Source organism: Myotis brandtii, unplaced genomic scaffold (assembly GCF_000412655.1).
Source record: "Myotis brandtii unplaced genomic scaffold, ASM41265v1 scaffold68, whole genome shotgun sequence".
Classification (NCBI taxonomy): Eukaryota; Metazoa; Chordata; class Mammalia; order Chiroptera; family Vespertilionidae; genus Myotis; species Myotis brandtii.
In genome coordinates this window covers 1,476,101-1,495,781 of record NW_005370657.1, presented here as the reverse complement: position 1 = coordinate 1,495,781, position 19,681 = coordinate 1,476,101, and the positions used below count along the sequence as shown (strand labels likewise).

Below are 19,681 nucleotides of genomic sequence, written 5' to 3'. Positions count from 1 at the left end.
CGGGGGAGGGGGGGCGGAGGGCAGACCACAAGCCCGTGGGACTGGAAGGTCTGGGGAACAAACCACTGGCTCTGGGAACGGAGCCCATTGGGCTGGGGACCGCTGGGGACCTGCCAACAGCTGTCAGGGGGTCTGGTCTTTGGGCTGGGAGGGTGCAGGGCGTCAGGCCTGCGCAGGGGCAGTTTATTCTAAGCCGCCTGGGGATGGACTGGCTGCAGTGGTTAGGCCTGTGGGCGCTGGGACGACCCAGACCCAAGTTCGAGTCCTGGCTGGCCACTGTGTCACTGTGTGATCGGGCTAAGGCACTCACCTCTCTGAGCCTGTTTCCTCCCTGTGAGCTGGGTATGTGCAGTGCCCACCTCACAGTGCCCAGGCTTGGTGCAAAGCCTGGCACTAAATTGGTGCCCACCAAGGCACGGTCACTCCTTTTCAAGCTACCAGGGACGCAGTGATTATTTGGTCCACCCCACTGATTGTACAGACATGGGAGACTGAGGCCCAGGCAGGCAGAGGGATTGCCCCAGGTCACACAGTGGGTTGGTGGCACAAACTGGGTTACAACTTGCCCTTCCAAGTCCCTTAGCTCACAGCCTGGTGCTTTCCACCGTACAACCTATGTGTGTGCATGTGTGTAAACTCACACGGGCAGGACAGAGATGAGGAAATGAAACCTCCCCTAAACAGGTGATGAGGACGGGGTGGGGCCACAAGACCATGGGCTTCAAGTCCTACTTCTGTGCCACAGGCAAGTTATCGGAGCCTCTGAAGCAAGATGTCAGACCCAAAGGCTAACACAGGCCAAATAAACAAGGTTGACGTTCATGTGGCCGCAAAAAAACAAAAGCTTCAATTTTCATAGAAACGTAGGTTTATTTCGATAGAGATATGCTGAACACAAAGGGCTGAAATAAATGAGTCATCGTTCACATAAAATAATAGAACATTTTAATGAATTAATATTTTTTCTTGAATATTAACTTACCAGACACTGAATAACTGCACAAATCAATAAGCGTAATGCAAATAAGCCTATTTTTCTTGTTCTCCGAAAGTGAAATACTTCCTGTTGCGCACACCAAACCAGTCAGTCCAAGACTAATGACGTGGCAAATCAGCTGCTAAAATACTCGCTGCTGGTATTAGTGGAGAGACATGGTGCACCTGCGCATAAGGCGCGTAAGGAAAATGAATGCAACACGATTCTAGTAATCAGTCATTAGCAAATGTTGTAGTTCGTTACTAATAATTATGTATAATAGGATATTGTAAAAATTATGAAATTTTTATTAAAACGTTTCTTACATACTGTTATATTGGCTGGGCCGCAAAATATTCGTTGTGGGCCATTGACTGCGAGTTTGACATGCTTGCTCTGAAGCCTCAGTCACCTAATCTCTAGAATGGGCACAAGTGTAGGGTAAGCAGTCAACCCACAGAGGCAACCCACAATGGTGTGGCATTATTATCCAGGCCTCTGGGGCTAAACTAGAGCTGTGAGAAAAGGAACACAGCCCATGAGGCCAAAGCACCAGCCAGGCATGGAGCTAGAAGCTTCCACTGTGAGGCATATCCTGGTACTGTCCCATTTCACAGATGAGGAAAGCGAGGCTAAAGAAGACCAGAGACTGGACAGACATGCAGGTGCCCTAGCTCCCAGGCTGGTGCCCCTCCCATTTCTGCGTTGTTGCTAGAAGGAGAGGGGCCTGGGGCCTGGCAGTAGCTGAGGGTCCCTGGCTTCTCTCCCAGGAGGCATCCCAGTGACGTGGGCTACCTGCTGAGGCCGTGGCAGCAGCCAGCGCTGGCTTCCCGGCCAGGCCCACTCTTACTGTGTGATCCTTCACAAGAGACTTGACCGCTCTGCGTCTCAGTTTCCTCATCTGTGAAACAGGTCCCACGGCTCTGGCTTCCTGGGGTAGTTGGATGAAAGGAGCAAGTGTTGGCCCAGGCCAGCACGCTGTGGCTTCAGCAAACCTCGGCAGTTGGTGCTGAGGGATGGGAACGGGTCAGGCCAGGAAACCCCAGCAGCAGGCACATGGTGTGAGACCCCCGGAGTCCGGCCACCTGGAGGCTGTGTTGGGGGTGGAGTTGCCTTGTCAGTGCTGGGGGCCCTGTCGTTGGCCCTGGCGCCAGGGCAATTGCAACATCCCTGGGAGAATGAATGGGGCTCAGTGTGGCGGCTGGGCTGAGCTCAGAGCCCCCTTTGTGCTGCCTCGAGTGGCCGTTGGGAGTGCGGCTGGGGACCTGCTGGCGGGTGGCTGTCCCACAGGCCCTCCTCAGCCTGTGCTGGAGGCCAGCCACGCTCGGCTCCACACCCCGAACGCACCAAGCTCTCCTCCCTGCGGCCTCGGGCTGGACCCACAGCAGAAGGCAGCTTCCACTGAGTCCTGCAGGTCGAGACTGAGCCACACCGCCCCCAGGAAGCCTGCTCTGATTTCCGTCCCCTCCCGCCTGCCCCCGTCTGTGACTCAGTTGCCTGCAGTTTGGCCAGGTCCTGTTAGGCCTTCAACTTCACAGTCAAAGGCATTTGACTCAAGCAAACCTGAGTTCAGACCGCATCTACATGATCTTGGGCATGTCAATCACCTGTGAGCATCATTTTTCCCATTACTAAAATGGGACAAATATAGTGTCCCAAAATTCACGAAAGATTTGCAATTCAATTCAATCAATTGCAAATCTTGCATGAATTTTGGGACACCCTATGTAACATCCCTCGCATGATCCTGTGGCAATGAAATAAAACATTTATACTGAGGCTAGCATCTTATTATTTGTGTCTTTATTTGCATGTTCCGGACAGACCTCGGGCTCCCGGAGAGGAACTGGTCTTATGCATCCATACTGGCTGCACGCCTGCTGCAGTTCTCAGTAGATTCCTGTCCCGGGCTGGCCCCAGTTGTCTGGTTTTGGGGGACAGTGTAGGACAGTGATGGCGAACCTTTTGAGCTCGGCGTGTCAGCATTTTGAAAAACCCTAACTTAACTCTGGTGCCCTGTCACATATAGAAATTTTTTGATCTTTGCAACCATAGTAAAACAAAGGCTTATATTTTTGATATTTATTTTATAGATTTAAATGCCATTTAACAAAGAAAAATCAACCAGAAAAATGAGTTCGCGTGTCAGAGGTGCCACAGGTTCGCCATCACTGGTGTAGGATGACGGGAAATAACCCCAGCCATTGCGAGGACCCGGCTTTGCATCGCAGCTCCGTAGCTTCCTGGCTGTGTGGACTTGGGCAGGCCCCTTCACCACTCTGAGCCTCAGTTTCCTCTTCTGTAACTGGGGGCCAAAAACAGGAACCTCCTAAGAGGGGTGCTGTGAAGTTCCAGGGGTACAACACATATCCGCACAGGGCCAGGGACAGTCAGTGCCCTCCTAGTTGGGGCAGAATGTCCAAGGTGGTGTCGGGCTGTGGGTATCACACGGCCACTCTCGGTCCTGTACCCCCCTATCCAGAGACCCCTCATCTCCCGGCCATACCAGCAGCCAAGCGCAGCCCATTCCATGAGCCGGCCTTCCCCTTCCCTCCATACACTCCCCACCCTGTCCCTGGTCATGGGGAGAAAACAGAGGGTCCGGGCCAGGGTCTGACAGCTGGCCGGCAGCTCCCTTGCCTCAGTTTCCCTGACTGTGAAATGGCAGCAAGCCCAGAGGCTCTCTCAGAGCCTGGTCAATCAGCGAACATTTACTGAGTACTGGCCACAGGCCTGGGCTCACTGGCTTAGCTGACCCATGGAAGCAGGAAAGGTTTCCCTCAAACCAACAAATCAGTCCGAGAAAAACCATCTCCAGGTAGAACCTCACTTCTTCTCTCTTCCGCCCGAGTGATCTGGAGTCCCGGCCTTCTGGGGGGCGCCTGCCCCCTCCCGTCTGCCCTCCTTCCCCGGGAAAGGCTGGGGGCACAGGGCCCCGAAGGGAAGTGACTGGCAATGTTGGGGTTCAGGCCAGAGACGGTGGGGTGGAGGTGATGACACCACCGGAACTCTTGCTGAAGCTTCTTCTGCCCACAGGATGTGGGAGGGTTGGTGGGAAGTAGGCAGGGGCCCTGTCCTGAGAGTCTGACAGTGAAAGCCACCCCAACCATGGCAAACCCCGGCTGCTACTGTCCCCTCCCACACCCCCATCAGCACCCAGGGCCCCCATCCTGGTGCTGTGCCCTGGCTGTGCCCCAGCTCCATCCCCAGCCCAGAGGGCAGGGTCCTGACGTGGGTAGGTGCTTGGGGTTTGCGCCAGACTGACCTGGTTCAACTACAGTGCGGCCACAGGCAGCTGTCTGACTCTGGCCGGGGATGTCACCTCTGAGTTGCAGCGTCCTACGTGTACAATGGAAGTGATAGAAGTACCCGCTTCCTATGGCTAGGTGAGCACTGAGGTAATTCTCATAAAACGCCAAGTGTACGGCTCGGATCACTTATTTTCCCTCAATAAATTATAATTACTATGATTATTTTCTCCCCTCTTGCCCTCGCCACCCCCAGTTTAGCACTGGTCTCCTTTCTAACAGTGTACCCATGAGGCTGACCCAGGTCACTCCCTATGTCACTCGACTGCTGGCTCCACACTGCCCTCAGGAGAGGGCTCCCTGCTCCTCACCCCACCCTCAAGGCCCTCCCTGGAAGCCCCCCTCCCCCACAGGGCCTCTTGGAACACCAGGGTCACCAGACCCACGTCTGACTCCTCCTGCGAGGCTGCTCCAAGGCCTGGAGGGTTTCCTGCAGGTAGAGGGGTTCTGGGGTGCAACCAGGGAGCACAGCTCTAAAGCAGAAAGGGCTGGGAAGTGAGGAAACAGGAGACTGTGTGGCCACAGCCTAGGAGGGGAGCTGGAAAGAGCCTCCAATGTCACAATTGGGTTTTCCCTGAAGACAGTGGAGGGAAATGCATGCAGACTCTACTGCAGAATGATCAGAATGATCTGGTGGGTGCTGTGAGGGGGACTGATGCAGCGGCCAGACTGGGAGGCCAGAACTCAGCCATCCCTGGGCAGGGGACTGGAGAGGAGGTACAAGACAGCTTTGCTGGGGCTGGTGGTTGAGTAACTAGAGCTGGAGGAAGAATCAGGAGGCCGCTGGAGCCAGGGAAATATCAGAAAGGTGCTGGGGGAGATTGGGTCAGGGGAAGGGGGCACAGGTCCCAGGGAGACGGGGGTGAGTACTGGCTTGGTGCCTAGCATGAGGACAGAGGCCTCCTACAGCGCCATTGCTACATTCCTGGCCAGACTGAGGAGCCTGGCTCAGGAGGGTCCTCTTCACACAGACGAGGCTTGCGTCCCAGCTCTGTCGCTATGTGAACTTGGTTGGGCAAATCGCCTCACCTCTGAACCTCAATGTCCTCTTCTGTAAAATGGGTTTGTGATCCTATGGGGCTGTTGATTCACTTCTGGAGCGCACGGGGCTGCTGAGTGAATGCTCGCTATTTCTGTGATTTCTGACCCAGGGCTGGACCAGCTCCAGCGCAGCTCGGTGCGGAGGGTCCTGTGGTTTCACCTCTGTCTCCAGAGAACAGGGGGTCCAAGGCTGCAAGGCCCGAGCATTGCTCGCTGGCCCCTTCCAGTGTCGCCGCGCCCCCTGGCGGCCATCCGTTGCCATGTCAACGGTGGCGAAGGCCCGGGGAGGCGGCGGCGGGGCCGTTCTCTCCTCCCAGGACCTGAGGCCGCTCCCAGGCTACCTCCCGCCTTTGCCAGTGTGTGTGTGTGTGTGTGTGTGTTGGGTTGGGGTGGGGGGACACTCCGAGCCGGGGAGGAAGGGGCTCCCCGCGGCAGCTGGAATGTGGCGGTAAACTGAGGCACGCGACGAGGCGCCCCGCAGCCAGGTGTCGACTGTGGGCCCCACAACTTTTTATTTTTCTTGGGAGAGGGAGAGAGAGAGAGAGAGAGAGAGAAACAGCAATGTTGAGAGAGAATCATTGATCGGCTGCCTCCTGCATATCCCCCATTGGGGATCAAGCCCACAACCCAGGCATGTGCCCTGACCAGGAGTCGACCATGATCTACTGGTTCATAGGTTGCTTCTTAACCATGGAGGCACACTAGCCAGGGCATATATGTACTTTTGAGAAAATGATTTATTTTACTTTTCAAAATTATTATCAACAAGGTGTTCATAAGATTAAACTTTAATTTTTTAAGACTCTTCCCTGGTGCATTTTTAGATGTGTCCCCTATTTTATTATACTCTGCTTATTTATTTGTACTTTTCACACTTATGTCTTTTCATTTCTAATGGTCTTTTCTAAGAATCAGGTTTTAGAATAATTTCTAGTAGGTGTTAGGTGTGTGTGTGTAATTATTTATGAATATTCTGTGTTCTTGTCTTCCGGTTTAGCTTTTAAACTTCCTTGAGGAAACTTTCTGCTACAGTGGGGTGAGGAGCCATCCAGGCACTCCAGCCCGTGATCCAGGAGAAGCCTCAGAGACTCTAACACCCCAACTGAGGAGACTCACAGTGCTTCAGGCTGAGACCCGCTCCCTCCCCCCCACCCCCGCTCAAAGCGTCTGCTCCTGAGCCACACCTGCCAGGCTGAAAACACAGTTTAAAAGTAAACACTTTTGGCCTGGAGCACCGAGGCAGGACCCGGAGCTGGAGCGGAGGCGGTGGTGGCGCGTTGGAGGCGGCCATGGCAAAGCAATACGACTCAGTGGAGTGCCCCTTTTGTGATGAGGTGACCAAATATGAGAAGCTCACTAAGATCGGCCAAGGCACTTTTGGGTAAGGTTGGGCCCGGAAGGGCTGGGTGCCTTGGGCCTGCACTCCTCAGGGCCTGCGGCGGGATGCACGGTGCCGGGCCCGAGGCGGTCAGGAGGCCACCCAGCCCTAGACTTGTCTCCTGGTCTCGCTAGGCCGCGCTCCATACCGCCTGGGCCCGACGGAGCTGGCTGGCGGGGAGGAGCCTGAGGCCCGTGATGGGAAGTGGGGAGGGGTTGCAGAGAGGAGCTGGGGAGGGGAGCAGGATCTCTCCGAGAGCGGCCTGGGCGAGAAGAGACTGAGGGGAGGAAGGAGGGGCTCGGAGAGGGACCGGAAGGAGCTCGTGGCGGGGTAGCCGAGTGCCCTCGGTACCAGGCCCCGCCCCGCCCGGGAGACCCTTTTCCCTGCCCGCCTCTTCTGGTGGGGGAGGGGCCGGCCGCGCGAAAGGGGCCTGATGGGCTTTGGATCCCCCTCTCCACCTGCAGGGAGGTGTTTAAGGCAAAGCATCGCCTGACCGGCCAAAAGGTGGCTCTGAAGAAAGTCCTGATGGAGAACGAGAAGGAGGGGGTGAGTACGGGTCAAGCGGCAGGCGGCCGACTTGAGTTTCCGCCTGGCTGCTTCTAGGACTCTCACGTGGAGACCTAACTGATGTATAGTAGTTCGGGAATTTCCGTGGTGCAGGGAACTTGACTTCCAAATTAAATTTCCGAGTTCAAATGTTTTAAAGTATTTGAAATTTTATTCTTCGGCAACTATGGTTAGGGCCAGGAGGGGGAGCTCATGCTCGCACCGAGTGCAGAGCGGTTTATGAAATTAGGAAGTCTTTAAACCCTTTTTCTTTAGCGTTTAATTTTGCTTAATATATAATGAAAAATACATGCATTGGATTTAAAAGAGCGTCTAGTGCTCAACTGAAAAGGAGCAGGTCCCTCTCCCCACTTAGCCCTAGTCCAGTTTCCAGGGACCTACTTCTTACTTAGCAAGGACATTTCTTAATAGTTCTTCTTGTTGTTTTTGTTCGTGCCTGGCAAGTTAAACATGCACAGAGTTAAAATTTAAAGGTTAAAGAAGCAGTGGAGCATTTAGTGACCAATAGTGAAGCAATTAAGTATCACTATTTCGATTCATTGTCTCACACCAACTCCTTGAGGAGTGCATACTGCTTTACACCTGTTTTTCAGATGGGGCATCTGCGATAGCTGGTTTCAGAGCCCAAGATTTTACTCTGTCTCCCAACCTGTGCCCCTTAGTACAGACTCTGTGGCCAGTTCCTTGGTCTACAGTGCGCTTCCACCCTTTGGACGCTTATCTGTCTTTCTCCCACACAGTTCCCCATTACGGCCTTGCGGGAAATCAAGATCCTCCAGCTTCTAAAACATGAGAATGTGGTCAACTTGATTGAGATCTGTCGAACCAAAGGTAAGTTGCTTGGCTCTTATAAGCCTCATTTTCTTCATCTCAAAATGGGAATAAGTTCAGGCTTTGTTGGCAAAGTTGGATCTGGACACACTTAAATTGCTTCTTCTTCACCCAAGCATACCTACCGTGACTGCTTTCTCCGGTCCTTTCGTCGTAGCTGGTGCTTCTCCAGGGCTGCCACAGCACCCGGCCCCGAGGAGGCACTCAGGACATACTTTACCAGTGAAGGAACACACGGACGGATGCCGGGTGTCTGTGGGCTGGAGGGGTTTAGGAGCTGGTTGTGGAAAAATGAGTTGCGTATGGGATTTTTTACTTTCTTCTTACCCGCATCCCTCCTTCCCATTCTTCCTGCCTCAGCTTCCCCCTATAACCGCTGCAAAGGCAATATATACCTGGTGTTGGACTTCTGCGAGCATGACCTTGCTGGGCTGCTGAGCAACGTGTTAGTCAGGTTCACACTGTCTGAGATCAAGAAGGTCATGCAGATGCTGCTCAATGGCCTCTACTACATCCACAGGAACAAGGTGGGGGAGGAGAGACCCAGGCTTGGTCTGACCTTTGCTCCCACTGCTGGGTGGGTGTGGCTAAAGGACCATTGGGAACCTGACTGAGCCCTCTTGCCCTTCCTGCAGATCCTGCACAGGGACATGAAGGCAGCTAACGTGCTCATCACCCGAGATGGGGTGCTGAAACTGGCAGACTTTGGGCTGGCCAGGGCCTTCAGTCTGGCCAAGAACAGCCAGCCCAACCGCTATACCAACCGTGTGGTGACACTCTGGTACCGGCCCCCGGAGCTATTGCTCGGTGAGGACCCCCGAGTGGGCAGAGGGGGCAGGGGCTAGGCACTTAGCCTGGCCTCAGCCCCCCCATTGCCAGGGCTTCTTGAGCCGCCGGCCCTGAGGCATTGCGTCTCAGGAGGCCCTCGGGCTCAAGGGGCCCTCCTGCTGCGCTCTTCTTCCTAGGGGAGCGCGACTACGGCCCCCCCATTGACCTGTGGGGTGCTGGGTGCATCATGGCGGAGATGTGGACCCGCAGCCCTATCATGCAGGGCAACACGGAGCAGCACCAGCTTGCCCTCATCAGCCAGCTCTGTGGCTCCATCACCCCTGAGGTGCGTGGCCAGGCTGCCTGGGCCCCTGGGCCCTGCAGGATGCAGAGCCCAGAAGTCTCCCTGGCAGGGGAGGAACGGGGAGTGGGACAGAAGGAAAGCTCCTCTCTGGAGAGGGGGCAGGTGGAGGGACAGGACCTGCTCTTTAGAGCCGCGCAGGCTGGCTGCTCCATCACCAGTTCTGGGGCCTTGGGCAAGGCATTTGGACTTCTCACCTGATTCGAGTTTCTCTGCTGTGAAACAACTGCCTGTGTCGGCTGTGGCACACATGCTCCAGGCGATTTATATATAAGGGCCTGGCACTCGGTGCCAAACACATGGTCACTGCTACTTTGACCTTGGAGGGGTTGAGTTCACCCTCCAGGGGTGGTGTGGAAGCATCTGAACAGAGAAGTTTTAGTCCCTTCAGGTGCTTGACCAATGGACAAGCCACTCTTCTCCTGAACTAACTTCATCCTCTTTCCATGCCTTCCCCCAGGTGTGGCCAAATGTGGACAAGTACGAGCTGTTTGAGAAGCTGGAGCTAGTGAAGGGCCAGAAGCGGAAGGTGAAGGATAGGCTGAAGGCCTATGTGCGCGACCCCTACGCACTGGACCTCATCGACAAGTTGCTGGTGCTGGACCCTGCGCAGCGCATCGACAGCGACGATGCCCTCAACCACGACTTCTTCTGGTCTGACCCCATGCCCTCGGACCTCAAGGGCATGCTCTCCACCCACCTGACATCCATGTTCGAGTACCTGGCGCCACCACGCCGGAAGGGCAGCCAGATCACCCAGCCTTCCACTAACCAGAGCCGCAATCCCACCAATACCAACCAGACGGAGTTCGAGCGTGTCTTCTGAGTGGCGGCGCTGCTGCCTTTCCTTAGGGCTCTGTCTTCTGCTGCTCTGTGACTCGCGCTGTGGAGATGATGGAGCATTTGAGTTTTTCCTCCAGTGCATATTATGTCCAGGGGGGCACTGAGGCTGCCTCCCTGGTTTCCTGGCTCTGGAGAATGTCCAGAGCGTCTCCACTTACCTTAGGACAAGGATGGGGTGGGGGAGAGGTGCACCCCACCAGTGACTTTCTAGGTTCCCAGCATGATGGGAGGAGGGGCAGGTCCTCACCCATCCCTGGTTCTTCTCTTGGCCTAAGAAACTGGCATGGGGGACACCAGCTGGAATATGGGCTGCTCCTGGCCTGAGCCTCAGGCGCTGGGGCTGGCAAAAACCTGGTTTCTTCAGTAGGAGAATTTTATCATGTTTGTTTTATTCGGTTGTTTAAAGACATTCCTGGACACAGTTTGACCAGTTGCAATTAAAGTTGATTTTTTTTTCTTTTTTTTCCCCCACTAAGTGGCTGTATGCTTTGTTCTGTGTTCAGGCTACCAGCTCTTACCCTGCAGCCAATAGGTTGGGCCTCACTGTTGAAATTTTATTTGTCAGATCTTAACTCATCTTTGTCCCAGTTCATGTTCCCTGACATAATGGTACAGGACTTCTGTCTTTTTTTCCCCGTCTGGTACCTTCCAGACTTGCCATCTTGCTTCCCAAAGGGCATGTACCACGAAGCTCCCCGGCTCCTCCGCTCTGTCAGAGGGAAGACAGGTGAGAAGAGGGCTCCTTGGCGAGGGAACTGGAGAGGGTCTGGGGTGAGCTGCGGGCAGAGACCAGCTGGCGCAGTCCATTGTGGCCGACAGACAGCCGTGTTCAAACTTGACCCATGAGCGCAGGCGGCTGAGCCCTATCGATGGAATAACAGTTAGACCTGGAGCTTGCAAAGTTCCTTAGGCTCTTGGGAGACAGTGGAGGGGAGATGACCAGTGAGCTGAAGGGTCTGCAGGGCTTGAGGAAGGGCAGGAGCTTGGATAAGGTGGAGGCTGGATCTTGGGGCTCAGAGCTGGGACCCTTGGAGGAGCAGCACCTCCTGAGTCAGTGGGGGCAGGAGTGTTTGAGGTGAATTCTCTCTTCTTTCCCAGGTGGAGGCCTCTTGAAGGGCCCAGGTAGAAAGGTTGGCAAGGTCTCTCACCAGAACTGTCCTGTGAAAATTGGCCCAGCTCACAGCTTCATACCAGTGGGAGTAAAAAGGTTCTTGACTAGTGGGTTAGTTTCTTTTTTTAAAAAAGTATTTTTATTGATTTCAGAGAGGAAGGGAGGAGGATAGACAGATAGAAACATCAGTGATGAGAGTCATTGATCAGTTGCCTCCTGCACACCCCCCACTGGGGATGGAGCCAGCAACTCAGGCATGTGCACTTGGCCGCAGTAGAACCTGGGACCCTTCAGTCCGCAGGCCGATCAGATTGGTGCTCTATCCACTTAACCAAACTGGCTAGGGCAGTGGTTCTCAACCTGTGGGTCGCAACCCCTTTGGGGGTCGAACGACCCTTTCACAGGGGTCACCTAAGACCATCAGAAAACGCATATATAATTACATATTGTTTTTGTGATTAATCACTATGCTTTAATTCTGTTCAGTTTGTAACAATGAAATTGGGGGTCACCACAACATGAGGAACTGTATTAAAGGGTCGCGGCATTAGGAAGGTTGAGAACCACTGGGCTAGGGCAAGGATTAGTTTCTTGAGGCTGCCATATCCAGTTGCCACCGACAGGTGGCTTACAATAACCTCCGTTCTGTTGGATCTGGAGGCCAGAAGTCCGGAATCTGGGTGTGGCTGTGGTTCCTTTCGGAGGCTCTGAGGGAGAACACCCTTCTCCCTGCCTCCTAGCTCCCAGTGGCTGCCCCGTCCTTGGTGTCCTTGGCTTGTAGACATATCTCTCTACTCTGTCTTCACGTGGTGGTCTTACGCTCTGTGCTCTCTCTCATGAGGACACCAGCCACTGGATTTAGGACTCCCCATGACCCAGTATGACCTCCTCTTAACCAGTTCTGTCTGTGAAGTCCTTTTCAAACAAGGTCACATTGTGAGGTTCCGGGTGGACATGAATTTTGGGAGGATGCTATTCAATTCAGTACAACTAGTAATCAAAGGACAAAAACAGCAAGGTGTCCTACAGCTACAGCAACAAGGTGGCTGGGTTTTAAATGACATGACTATAGCAGGAAAGCTCACAGGCCCAGTTTAATTGTTCAAGGTATGGGTTTCTTCTCTGAAGGATCCGGTTTCTATAAAAGGTTCTTATTCTTGGACCCAGCGATTCCACTTAGAGAAATGTCTTAGGAGCAGTTGTCCCGTCTGTTTTCTCAGGGAGTCCCCACTGGAGGAGGCGAGACAAGGCCCACTGGGCACGCCAAGTGTTAGACGTCTGGGGATTGAGGGCAACAGATGAGGTAAGAAGTGACAAGAGGGAGAGTGGGTTCCAGAAGCTAAGGGACAGTGATTTTAGGGGGAGGGAGTGATCATTTACACAAATTCTGATGGGTCCAAAAGAGAGTGAGGGCTGACTGTTGGGCTTACCTGTGGCGAGGTCAGTGGTGACCTTGGCAAGAGCCATCGGGTGGAGTCCTTCCTCCGAGACCTGCTGGGAGCAGCAGGGTCACTGGAGAACAGGAGGAAGGGAGCGGAGGACAGTAAGTAGGAGCCCCTCCCATGGAGGGGGATTAGGAACAAGTGAGTCTCCCTAGGCCAGTGGTTCTCACCCTTCTGGCCCTTTAAATACAGTTCCTCATGTTGTGACCCAACCATAAAATTATTTTTGTTGCTACTTCATAACTAATGTTGCTACTGTTATGAATCGTAATGTAAATATCTGATATGCAGGATGGTCTTAGGCGACCCCTGTGAAAGGGTCATTCGACCGCCAAAGGGGTCGCGACCCACAGGTTGAGAACCGCTGCCCTAGGCTAAGAGAGCCTAGGCGTGTGGGATTCTTGTCCCATAGAAGGGCCATGTGGCCACGCCAGGACTGTAACCTGAAAGGCCGCACCCCTAACCTGTTCCTGCTACCGCTGCCCAGTGCACCCACCCTGTTCAGGGCAGCCCTGCATGTGGAAAGCATAAACCTCCATCAGCTTAAATAAGAGCAGTGCTTTAACTCCCGTGTACATCCTAACCCCATTCGGCGGGGAAGGGCGCCTCTAGCAGCTGGTCGGGGTCGGTGCAGCCAGGACAGGCCAGGGCCCTGGGATTGAAGCTGGGGGAGGAGAGAGGATGTCCAGGTACGTGCACTGTGCTGGGAAGTGGTTCCAAAGGCAGCAGGTGGGAAACACGCCACTTGAGCTCATTATATAGGAAAAACAGTCACGAGAACTACCCATGGTTATTTGGAGCGGTTCTGTTCTTTTTCCCCGTGTTTCTCATGTTCCCTGAATTAATGTTTTTATTCGTGCACTCAAACCATACTTTAAAACAACCACAGCAGGCCCTAAACCCTGGAGTTCTGGCTCCAAGCTCCCCCCACACCCCACTTCCCCATAGAACACCCCAGAGAGGAGGTCAGGACCAGTGGCAGGCATGGGCCCTGTTATTCATCCCAGTCTGTGGAGGGAGGTGTGTGTCCAGAACATTACCCTGAAGCACAGTAGTGTCTGGCACTTGTGAATCTCAAGTGTCAACAGGAAAGGACTTACTAGCAGCTGTGTTTGGACGGCCCTCGGGCCCTCAGTGTCACCCTGCAGGCTGGGAAACGGGTCTGTGTCCTGGCTTCTTAACCAAATGATTTGGAGAACCACAGCCGCTCCCCCCAGCAGGCTTAGACTCACCCCTGAATTCTACTCCCCCGTCCTCAGGGATCCCAGTGGGCCAGGGCCAGGGCAAATGGGTCCTAACAATAAGGGGAGATAGGCTGTGATAAAAGGCCCAACAAAGCCAGCGCCTAGCGCTGCAAGTCCCCGCCCACCTGCTCACCTTTAACCCCCACCCAGTTGTTATTTAACTCATGGGAACTGCACTCTGGAAACCTCCAGGGAGGACACGAGGTCCCTGGGCAGGTCCCAGGATGAGAGCAGGAACCTATCAGGTGAGACCTTCCTCCCTGCACAGGGGAGGCCCTGGGCTTCTGGGTGGGGAGAAGGCGGATCTTGGGTATCCTCTCAACTCCCCCTCCCGTCTCCAGCCCAGCTAAAGCCTGGGCTTGCAGAGGTGGCCTGCGGTCACTGCTCGCCTGGGTGGGGAGCATGAAGGCCGGGGATGAAAGGTGCCAGGTCCTTCGCTACTTCCTGGCCAGTGGCTGAGAAGCTGTGGTGTGAAGCAAGCATGGAGCAGCCGAGCCCATCCGGGGGGCCTTTCTCGGCTACATCCGCCTCTTTCCAGGTAGGAGAGCACTGTGACCTTGGGCCACAGCCAGGCGCCTGCCTCTCTAAGCCTCTGTTCGTTCTTTTGTACAAATTGGTGTGCATATGCCTCAGGGGTCCGAGATCATCAGCCATGATGAGCCCACACTTTCAAGGAAAACCTTGTCATTGATAAGCCTTGGTCTCAGGGTGGTCAGGGGCCCTGAGGCTTGCCCGGTGGAGGCTCCACAGGAGCCCCACCCAGTGTGGCTGTGGAGGGTCTCAGAGCAGAACCGGCAGGCGGGGCTGCTGGCAGAGCTACCTCCAGGGGCCTGTGTGCCAGGCGTGTGTCTGTAGGCTGGTTTCATCTTATTGAACTCTCAGGACTACTCTGTGAAGAGGACTGCTAGTCTCATTTTAATAATAACAGCCCTGGCCGGTTTGGCTCAGTGGATAGAGCGTCAGCCTACGGACCAAAGGGTCCCAGGTTCGATTCAGGTCAAGAGCACAGCCTTGGTTGCAGGCTCCTCCCCAGCCCAGGCCTTGGTCGGGGCGCCTGCAGGAGGCAACCAATCAATGTGCTTCTCTCACATTGATATTTCTCTGTCTTTCCCTCTCTCTTCCACTCTCCCTAAAAATCAATGGAAAAATATCCTCCTGTGAGGATTTAAAAAAAAAGAAAAGAAACACCACCGATGATCTTGGTAACCTGCAAAAAAATAACAATAAAGGCAACATGGATAAGTGTTCACTGCCTGCTGGCCCTGTGCCCATTGTTATCTGCATCTTACAGATCTGAAACCATTATTGCCTGCAGTTTATAGATCTGGTAGGTGTGGTTAAGAGCCGTTAAAGATTTCTAACCTTGGCACATGGGTAGAGCCCTGGCTCTGTGCTCTGGGCCCAGCATCTCTCACTCGGCCTCATCCAGCTCCCTGAGGTGGGCACCACTGCAACCCCCACTTTCCAGATGAAGCAACAGGGCTCAGCGAGGTGAGGAGGCTCACCAAGCAGCGGAAGCCTTCCAGCTTGGCTGGGGCAGGGACTGGCTAGGGCTGGGGCTGGGAACCCTGGGCTTGGCTATGAGGGGTGAGCGTGGACCTAGGTTCATGTCCTGAGAGACACTAGACAAGCCACTTAGCCACTTAGCTTAGTTGAGCTGGGGAAAGCCTTCGCTGCTGGAACCGGAGAGCAGCCGTCTTACTGCTTTTCAGAGGGAAAATGCTTGTTTTATTCAATTTGTTATCTCACCCTCTGTGACCATTGTCTGTGGCACCTGCTCCCTGGGTTTTCCTCTTCTGTTGAATGGGTATCACAAGAAGGTGCCTCCCTCCCTCCCTGTGCAGTCTGAAGCCCAGGTGAGAATGCAAGGCTGCAGTAGCATTGCCTGGGGCCGCACGCCAGGCTGGGCCATGCCTTCCTAGTCCACTGGACAGAGCCTTGTGCCCAGCAGCAGAGGAGGGGCAGGCCCAGACACCAGGGTTTGGAGACAGTAGCTCCTACACGGTTATCTAGGCCCTCTCACTTTGAGGCTACAGCCCTAGGGAGATGAGGTGACTTGCCCAGGTCACATGGTGTGGGTCCTTTCGGGGGAGAAAGAACTGAGGGAAGCCCCCAGGGTTGGTGAGTGTTGCACTTCACAGGGCTCCTCACCAGCCCCAGGTCCTCCCTTTGAAGTAAGAGCCGGCTCAAGGCCACAGCTCTGTTAACCAGATGACCAGGTCACCTCACTGGGCACAGAGCAGCGAGTGGGGCAGCGTCCAGGGGGTGGCTTGGGGGTGGAGTCTGGTGCCCAGTGAATGATTAAGTCACTTCCCCTCTTAGGCCGTTGTTGCCTCCTCTGAGAAATGGGTCCTGGAACAGAACCTTCCTTGCAGGGCGTGTGAGGATCCAAGAAGACAGGTGCATGTGAAGGGCCTCTGCACCATGCTGGTGTCTAGAATGCACTCACATTAACTCTTATTTAAGAAAATCCAAGTTACAAATGAAGAAAATTAGCCAGGGATTCCCCAGCTTGATCAGAGGGGCTAAGTCAGTAGTTACGGGAATCAAAGGAGCTGCACCCTGCTGGCTGGTCTCCTTCGCAGGTGGCTCCTCAGGTCCTGTTTCCTCGCCTGTAAAATGGGCTCAGCACAGCGCCTGGCCAGGAGGGGGCTCAAGAAATCTTACCCCCCAGGGAGCAGGTGCCACAGACAATGGTCACAGAGGGTGAGATAACAAATAGAATAAAACAAGCATTTTCCCTCTGAAAAGCAGTAAGACAGCTGCTCTCCGGTTACAGCAGCGAAGGCTTTCCCCAGCTCAGAGGGGAGGAGGCAGGCCTGAGCCAGCCTTTCTGTGGCCTGGCTATCGCACGGCCCTGCACCACATGCCTGGCGCCCTCCTAGGGCCCCTCGTGGCCATGAGTGGGGACCCAGGAGCTTCCGGGAAGCCACACCAGGTTCCAGGGCAGTTTGGGCCCCTCGCTGGGTCTCAGTGTCCTGACCAGTTGGACCAGAAAGTCAGACAAGAGGTGCGCCGAGGGGCAGCCACCCAGAGTGGTAGGAATCGTCCGTTCTTTTTCCTAATTATGCCTGCTCCAGGGGAAATTTTATAAAATCCACAGAAGCAAAAGGAGGCAAAAGTCACCTCTAGTCTGGCCACCTGGAGCTAATCACCATTCCCACTTAGGGAATAACTTCCAGGCTATTTCTAAATTATTATTTTAACAAAAATGGGATCCCACTCTTCGTACTGTCTCACCAACGGGTTCGACCCCTTAATAGTCTCATATCACGATTCACACCTCTGACTTTTCAAATGAAAAGCAATGATACAAAGGAGGTGAGCAGACGATAAAGGAAATACAAAAGGTTTTTAAAAATAAGGTAAAGTGCCCAGCCTCCTCCAAATAAAATAAATGCAGCCCTAACTGCATCGGCTTGCAGACTGAAGGGTCCCAGGTTCGATTCCAGTCAAGGGCATGTACCTTGGTTGTGGGCACATCCCCAGTAGGGGTTGTGCAGGAAGCAGCTGATCGATGTTTCTAGCTCTCTATCCCTCTCCCTTCCTCTCTGTAAAAAACTCAATAAGATATATTAAAAAAAAAATAAAATAAATGCAACTGATAACTAACCCGAGAATGCATTTTCCACATGTGATATTGACAAGGGTCAAGGTTGGCTAACGCCTGTGTGGGTGAAGAAAGGGCTGGCTCATGCCCGCGGGGGTGGGAGGACAGTGTGACAATAAGTATGAAAGTATCAAATGCAGATCACCTTCAACCCAGCAGTTGCTTGTCTTGGAATTTATGCATCAGATACCCTGGCACATGAAGAAATGAGGAGGATAAAATGTTCCTGATTGTAGCACTGCTTGTGATGCCAAAATCCTGGAAACCTGAATGTCCTTCCGCAGGAGACTGGTCACATACACAGTAGTACGCCCACACCAGGCAGCTAATGGGGCGGCTCTTATGTACTGACACGGCTCAGAATCAGGTCCAGGATATAAAGGCATGTGGTAAAAGTACAACACAGACCTGCCTATATGGTCTGCTACCTGTGACTATACAAGAAAAATCTATATATATTTGTATTTGTTTATAGATACATGAAATTTCTCTGGAAAGATCACAAGAAACAGAACTTTGATAGCTTTGAGGGGAGGGGAGTTAGGATGCTGGCACCTGGAGTGGGAGGGGGGCAGAGAGGCTAGGAACAAGGACTCCCGGTGCCAGAGTAAAAATCTTGATTTTGTGACTTGGGCGTGTAACTTTATTCCTTTGTGCCTCAGTTTCCTCACCTGTGAAACAAAGAAGATATTACTACCACCTGTTTCATAGGATTGTGATGATTAAATGAGCAACTAGGTAGAAAGTGTTTAGAGCAATGCCTGGCCAGAGAAGTGCTACTTAACTGTTTGCTAAGTCCTTGTCTTAGAAGAATCCTTATACGCCTATTGTTGAGTAAGAAAGTTGACAAATCGGGGGGAAAAGGAGACATATGTAAAACTTTAGACAATAAAAAAAAAGAAAGTTGACAAAAAATTATCATCTGCATTGACAAGGTCCTATAGATATCTAGGTGTGTCTTTGATTTCACAAGCATAGAAAACTGTGGGACACACGGTTGTCAATGATTTCCAAAGGAGGAAGTGAGGGGAGGGGTAAGCAAAAGAAATTTAAAACTTATTTATGATAATTTTTATGCAGTTACTAAATTAATATACATGTGTATGTATGGAGAAAGTTTCAATTATTAAAAAGAAAGAAACCAAGAGAGGAAAGGACCTCTTTATCTCCCAGGTGCCGCCACCTGGCCCTGATGTGAAGAGCGGAAATCCAGCCAGCTAACTAAGGCGTCTTCCCAACACCTCATTTGTTTATTTCAAAATCAATCTCATAAATAGTTACCCCAATGCCTGCAGGAAAGGAGAGAGGTCCTGAAATTCCATCCGTTTTCTGAAGGATTGCCTTTCATCTGTGGGAACTTCTCTACAGGGATGTTTGCAGCCACCCCTACCCGCCTTCCTAGACCTCAGCTGTCAAAAAGGGACTCTCCTTACTACTGTTTCTGTGGAGGAGAAAGGCGCTCCCCACACAGCAACTCTTCAAGTGCAAATCTAACCTTGTCATCTCTTTTAAAACCGTTTTTTTGTCATCCAAATTTCTTATCAGGCTACACGTGCTGCTGGATGTAGCATGCTGGCACTATGGGGCTCAACCAGGTGGAAGTGCAGTTCCTGGGTGCCTTTCACACATCGTTCCCTCCGTTTGCCAGAAACCTGTCTCCCACCCCTACCCCTCGCTGACTCCCCTTACCCCCGGCCTCCCCCAGGAGGCTGCTTCCTTCCAGAAAGACTTCCCAGGCTGCCCAGGGTGGGCTGGGGACGCCAGTAGCGCAGGGGCCTGGTGTTTGCTCTGTTGCCCACAATCGGGCTGTCAGATTCCCGAGGGCAGGGACCGCACCCCCGCTGCCTGTGGTCTCCGTGTTGATTTGGGACGTTGGGGGCCGCGGTGCAGTGACTGCTATCAGGTCACTTCACCCGGCTCGGAGCTGGTTCGGAGCTGGTTCTGGCCTGGAGCGGAGGCCGAGGGCTGCTGACTGCGAGTGGCTCTTCTGAGGGATGTGGCCTCGGGAGGAGGATGACAAAAGCGGTGCAAGTTTACCAGGGGAGAGGCCGCCCGGGGGTACTTGCCCCTCATAAACATGGGCGCCCGGGCTCGGAGACGGCCCCTCACAGGGATGGCATCCGCGGGTTCTCATTGGTCCCGGTGGGCTCCTTGAGCGGCGCTGATTGGTGGAGGACGGGGCGGGGCGGGGCGAGGAGCGC

At 53.5% G+C, this 19,681-nt stretch overlaps 2 protein-coding genes and 1 long non-coding RNA gene across 5 annotated transcripts in view; 2 read left to right on the top strand and 1 right to left on the bottom strand.

Annotated features, from left to right (window-relative positions):
- Nucleotides 1-3,123: 3,123 nt before the first annotated feature.
- LOC106723932 lies at nucleotides 3,124-5,824 on the bottom strand. Its single transcript, XR_001359683.1, has 3 exons — nucleotides 5,314-5,824; nucleotides 4,242-4,315; nucleotides 3,124-3,281 (listed from the first exon to the last, which is right to left on the bottom strand). It is a non-coding gene; the product is annotated as an uncharacterized LOC106723932 (long non-coding RNA).
- Nucleotides 5,825-6,577: 753 nt separating this feature from the next.
- On the top strand, nucleotides 6,578-10,548 carry CDK9 (cyclin-dependent kinase 9). Its single transcript, XM_005881448.2, has 7 exons — nucleotides 6,578-6,706; nucleotides 7,168-7,249; nucleotides 8,011-8,101; nucleotides 8,462-8,628; nucleotides 8,737-8,908; nucleotides 9,067-9,215; nucleotides 9,691-10,548. The coding sequence occupies exons 1-7, from the start codon at nucleotides 6,615-6,617 to the stop codon at nucleotides 10,054-10,056; spliced, it is 1,119 nt and encodes a 372-aa protein (XP_005881510.1). The 5' UTR covers nucleotides 6,578-6,614; the 3' UTR covers nucleotides 10,057-10,548.
- A 3,070-nt stretch (nucleotides 10,549-13,618) lies between these two features.
- FPGS (folylpolyglutamate synthase) overlaps nucleotides 13,619-19,681 on the top strand; it is a 17,820-nt gene continuing 11,757 nt past the window's right edge. Inside the window, exon 1 of one of the 3 annotated variants that reach the window (XR_001359682.1) lies at nucleotides 13,619-14,408. Coding sequence is in view for 2 of the 3 variants with exons in the window: in XM_014529356.1 (XP_014384842.1) it covers nucleotides 14,286-14,408 (123 nt within the window). In the remaining variant the exon portion in view is untranslated. The remainder of the gene's footprint in view (nucleotides 14,409-19,681) is intronic. The other 2 variants (XM_014529356.1, XM_014529357.1) reach the window with 2 other exon arrangements.